Genomic DNA, 5,744 nt, shown 5'->3' on the forward strand with positions numbered 1-5,744 from the left:
GAAGAGAAACTCTTCCTCGGTCTTCAAATGTTTAGAATGATGACGAGAACCACCACTGAGAATTTTTTAGGCACTCCGGAAGGAAAATGGGAAAGGTTGAGCCAACGATGAAAAGAATTTGACCGATCTTGGAGAAATACATATGACTGATGATAATTCATTCTTACGTCAAACTTTGAAATGAATTTGAGAAGCTCCAGAAATAGGAAGAGTCAAGTAAGATCCTGGGAAAAGACCTGTGGGTTAGGGCCCACTCAAGAGGAAAACACCGTTAAATGATTACTTGAAAAGGAGATAGCACCAGTTGAATTAAATGGCTTGAATAACATAAGACCTCGAAATAGCTTGAACGGATGCAGAGTGGAAATACGAATCTTCGAGATATCTCCAGCCCTCCAGAACTAAAGAATAGCAAGAAGTGAAAGATTAAGAGGTACACCGGCATGAGAAAGCATTTGAACCAAGGAGAGTTTATGATGGACAAATCTTGAATTGAAACCACCGGAGAAGAAAAGAATGAAGAATAATGAACTTGAAGCTCTGTTAGAATCTTTCTGATAATAATCGGATAAGGATATTGACAGAAAAGAATGGAGAGACTTCACATGAATAAAAGGATACTTGATTAAGAAATCCGAGTCCTTGAAGAAAAAGGGTGGGAGGGCGGGAAGAACAAAGGCAGCTTGGGATGAATGAAATGAACACCGTTGAGAAGAAGTGAGATTGGATCTTGCAAATGTTGAAATGATCGGATCCACTTGAAGAGAAACACGCCGATAGAGAAGAAATTTAGATGACAATTGTAACATCCCAATTTTCAGTTTGGATGTTTACGATAGATCATTCATATGCACCCATGATTTATGCATTTTTGCCCCATTTGTTTTATTTGATTTTTGATCCAAGGAACTTTGAGCAACTCAAGGACCAAAAGAGAGAGTTGGAAGTTTCCCTAAAACCAATTTTGATTTTTTTTCGAAGTTGGGAGTTTGGATCAAATTTGGTTTCACCAAAATTCATTTCCATTATTTCAAAAATAAATAAAGAGAGAAGATAAAAGGACTTCTTCAAAAACAGAAAAGAAATATTGGAAATTGAATTTGGAACCAAAATATATTTGTTGGGTTTTATTTTGCACTTCATTTTATTAGTTTAGCAAAAATGTTTATTTTTTTACTTGCGTTTTAGGCCAGATAAAAGTTCACTAGGTCATATATAAGATCATATAACTATGTGAATTTTCTGGGATTTTTTTAGGCTAATATTTTTATTGGTATTTTTTGGTGTTTCATTTGCTTCTAAAAAAAAGAGCCGCCAGGCCAGGCCAACTGGCCCCGCCCAGCAGCGAGGCCACATCCAGCCCAGCCAGGCTAGCGCTAGCAGCAGTTAAAAAAAGGTCGATCGCTCCACCTCTCGCTCACCTCACGTGCGCCCCAGCTCTCCACGCACGTTTACATCGCTCGTTCGCTCTTCCTTCCTCTCTTGTTTTTTTTCTTTTCTCTGGCGCTTGGGCACCCCACCTCTTCTTCTTCCTCCCACGAACGGACAACAGAAACGTACGCGTACATTAGTCCCGACGCCTCTTCGTTTCAAATTATTGGAAATCCTAACTCCAGGCAACCTCACGACCAAGGAAGATGTCCTATAAATAGCCACGATTCTCCTCGACCGATTCAGTCGAAAATCTCTCGCCAAAACTACTTCTAGACGACGAACTCGACGTTCCAATCTCGCCTCACAAGCTACAGTTCATCGCAAGTTTCCGACGCCGGTGAGCCGTCCCGAGCCTTATCCTTTTGGGTTCCGACTTCTCTCGATCTCCACAATCTTTTTGACAAGGTCTTGTGATCCCTTTACTTCTACAGAGGCCACCCTCGACCATGTTGTCTTCACCAGAGCAACTGGAGCACTGAGTTTTGCCGCTTCGTTCCATCGCCGTTCGTCTCCTCTGATCACCACAGACTCCACCACCGGACGAGCCACTCTCCGCTGCATCTCGTAGACACCTCCGCCGCCGCCCATGATCGCCGGAGCCACCGCCATCACCACGTGAGAGCCTGCCCCAAACCTCTCGTTCTTCTCTGTAAGTTGAACGAGCATCTGTTGGCTTAAGTTACAAAAAAAACGTTTCAGTTTTTCTAAATTAGATCGGTTAGATCGGTTTTCTGCGGCTTAGATCAAACTGAATACTATTTTTTTAGCGACCACGATCAGTTTATCTATGAATCTGCCATCCGCCGGCAGCAAACATGCGCAGCCAATCACAGCACGCCACGTGGCAGCTCATATTGAATCCCATAATTGATTTCCAGAAAAATGCCCAATCTTCAGAAATTCATATCTTTTAATCTATAGATCCGTTTTAGTTGATTCTTTTTTCTACGGTTTCATAGAAATATCCTCTATCCAGAGAACCAAATGAAAAATATTTTTGAAAATTTTAAAATTTGAATTCAAACATATCTGAATTTAAACTTCGTTAGGCCGTAACTCGAGTTTCGTAACTCCGTTTTAGGTGATTCTTTTTGCAAATCGAAGCTCGTGGCGTGTACTTTCTGTTAGACCCAAACATACATATTTTTGCTACTATAAAAATTATGTTATGTACAGAAACTTTATTTGGATGTTTTGGAGTTTTTCAAAGTCTTTCTTATGTTTTCTTTTTGGATCTTTGCTTGTATGCTTATGTATGTTATTGCTTGCTTATGCTAGATCATCCGGAGTGCGAAGCTTGCTAGTACGAATCTTTACAGTTCAACGAATGTCAGCAAGGCAAGTTCACACTTTGATCATATTTTCCAATACCCAGTTTTTACTATGCATTAGTTTCACCCTCAAAGATTGCATGAGTAGGATTTGGAACATGTGGTTATGCTATGTAGTTCATGTGGTAGGAACCTATGACCTTTGTTCACCCCGGGAATTTTTCGTTATGTCATATATTGCTTAGCCATGCTTTTAGACGGGGATTGGTATGTGTGATTCATGCAAGTTGTGAGAGATAATAATTTGGGACAACTTAAGGTGGCAACTTTAATACACATCTGGGTGGATTGTTTGGGGCACCTGGAGTAACCAGTGCTTGCCCAAGGGGAATCCCGGAGTACCCGTGTGATTACCCTAGGTCCGCCACCCAGGCTCAAAGGGATCATAAGATATTTCATGCCTAGAAACTTTTTTGTGCAGCCACAAGCTATTATGGGATCTGGCATAGTTGAGTAAGTTGTGTGACCTCTTTCCGTGGTAGACTAGCTGATGTAGGGGAAAGTAGGTGTACCGGTCTATCCAGGGTTTGGAGGAAATACTTCAGAAAGGCTATGTCTCGATCTTCCGATCACGGAGGTGGTGGAGTCTTGTGGGGAAAAGTGCGCAAACCTCTACAGAGTGTACAAACTAATCATGATTAGCCGTGTCCCCGGTTACGGACATCTTCAGTATCTAGAAGTGAATTATTGGTTGATCTCATCACTCTTTTTAATGAAATTATTGGGTTACTAATAACTTGGGAATTTTGGGATTGAGTTGGAGGAACCTTCTCAATAATGGCATTTTAATTTAGTAGTAAAAAAATCATTCCTTTGTTGTAGGGTAAAATTAGCTTTATGCAAAATAAAACTTAGAGCCTCCACCAGCTAAATTTTGCATATAGAGATAGTCCTTTCATTTATTATTATTCTATGGTGTGAAATTGCCAGCATATTCCATGTGCTGACCTACACGGCTGCAACGTCTCATGTTGCAGACTTTTCCGACGAAGATTAAAGGTGCGATAGGTCGTTGTTCTGCACTCAGTTTGCCATGGAGTTGGATGGACTCATTTACCTTTGAAGCTTCCGCAGTTATTTTTATTTTAGATGGCCTTTGGCCATATTATTGTAATAAATACTCTTTTGAGAACTTCGATGTAATAAAGTGTGATTGAACTCTGTTATAATTCCTCGAGTACTGTGTGTGTCAGCATACCGATCCAGGGATGACACTTAAGCACAGAGACTTCGATCCATTTTGGGTCGGGTCACTACAAGATGGTATCAGAGCACACGCTGACTGTAGGACGCGACCACTAGGAAATGGAAAGCCATGGGAAGAAAACTCTATTTTATGACTTCCTTAAATATCCGTTGGTCTATACTCTTTATTCATTTCTATCTCTTCTCTACTTCAATAAAATAGTTGTTGAACCCCATCACCAAGTTGCTCAGCCCGATGAGACCATGTCCTATGAAGGCATCATTGACGACGAAGAAGAAGAAGCTAGAGTTGACATTGATTTGAGGAGATTTAGTTCAGACCACCACTACCAAGTTGAGTCCAACGAATGATTGCGGTAGTATGAAGAGATCATATCTCTTGTGGATATGACCTTACCTGTTGGTTTTTGCTTGTGTGGTGTGATCTGTGTGAATTGCTTGATTTGAAATTTTTCTTGCTATCATAAGCATATGGGTAGTGATTTCTCTCATTTTGCCCTTATTCTATTCTAATTTCTCATCCACTCTAAACCTAACAGATGCCTCCAAGACGTGACCCGGAATTCCCACTGGAACTTACCCAATTGATCCAGAACCAGAATGCCCTCATGCAGCTACTCATCCAGAATCAGAACCAGAACAACAACAACAACCCACCGCCACCACCCCCGGTCGACAACCTTACCTGTTTCTTGAGGTTGAACCCACCAGTGTTCTCTAGCAGCACGGAGCCGATCGTTGTAGATGACTGGCTTCGCAAGATCGTAAGAGAGCTGACCACCGCGGGATGCACTGACGCTGAGAAGGTGCTCTTTGCCGCCCATCAACTGAATGGACTAGCAGCCTCGTGGTGGGAGAATTACACCACCACATTCCCCATAGCCAATGCGACTTGGGATCAGTTCCAGCAAGCGTTCCGTACCGCACATGTTTCAGCCGGAGCTATGAGTCTGAAGAAGCATGAGTTCCGCAACTTACGCCAAGGAAATCGTTCTGTTGGTGATTATGTGGAGGAATTCAGCAAGTTATCTAGGTATGCTCCCGGAGACGTGGCTGATGATGCCGCTAAGCAGGAGAAATTTCTGGAGGGACTAAACAATGATCTGGGCTTCAGTTGACTGTGGCTACTTTTAACAATTATCAAGAGTTGGTCGATAAGGCTCTCATTCTGGAAGGCAAGCAGCAGCAGGTGGAGAATCGCAAGAGGAAGTACGGATAGGGAAAGTACAACTCTGGAGTTCAGCAGAAGCCCCGCTATACCCCATACACGGGAAATAATGGATCAGGATCCGGCAAGTATGGTGGACACACTCACCATAACCATGGAGGAAATTCACATCATGGAGGGAATGGACACAACCATAATGGACATAGGAATGGCAATGGGAACGGAGGAAACAACAATCAGCATCAGTCCAACCCTGCTACACTAGCAAAGAAGGATCTGAGCCACATTACCTGCTTCAAGTGCGGGAAGACCGGACACTACGCCACCGAGTGTCCCGAGGCGAAGAACGGGAATGGAAATGGAAGCTCTGCAAAGAAGCCCAATCCTTTCACCAGAGGTCAGGTGAACCATGTCAATGTGGAGGAAGTTTATGACCAGCCTGACGCCATTGTTGGTAAGTTCTTGATTAATTCATTTACAACCCTTGTTCTTTTTGACACTGGTGCATCACATTCATTCATATCAAGGGGGTTTGTGGATAAGTTTAAGTTGTCGACCATAGCCCTTAAGTCACCTTTGTTAGTGAGTTCCCCAGGAGCAGAGTA

General features: G+C 42.5%; 1 protein-coding gene across 1 annotated transcript; it reads left to right on the forward strand.

The window, feature by feature from the left end:
* The first annotated feature begins 4,510 nt into the window (after positions 1-4,510).
* LOC147970980 (uncharacterized) lies at positions 4,511-5,089 on the forward strand. The gene has a single exon (XM_087523761.1). The coding sequence runs from the start codon at positions 4,511-4,513 to the stop codon at positions 5,087-5,089; it is 579 nt and encodes a 192-aa protein (XP_087379887.1).
* The last annotated feature ends 655 nt before the right edge of the window (positions 5,090-5,744 follow it).

Source organism: Triticum urartu, chromosome 5A, assembly GCF_056163025.1.
Source record: "Triticum urartu cultivar PI428250 chromosome 5A, HENAU_Tu73, whole genome shotgun sequence".
Lineage (NCBI taxonomy): Eukaryota > Viridiplantae > Streptophyta > Magnoliopsida > Poales > Poaceae > Triticum > Triticum urartu.

Bases quoted from the DNA above. Each gene is read 5' to 3' on its own strand.
- LOC147970980 (XM_087523761.1), top strand. From the start codon at position 4,511: ATGCCTCCAAGACGTGACCCGGAATTCCCACTGGAACTTACCCAATTG.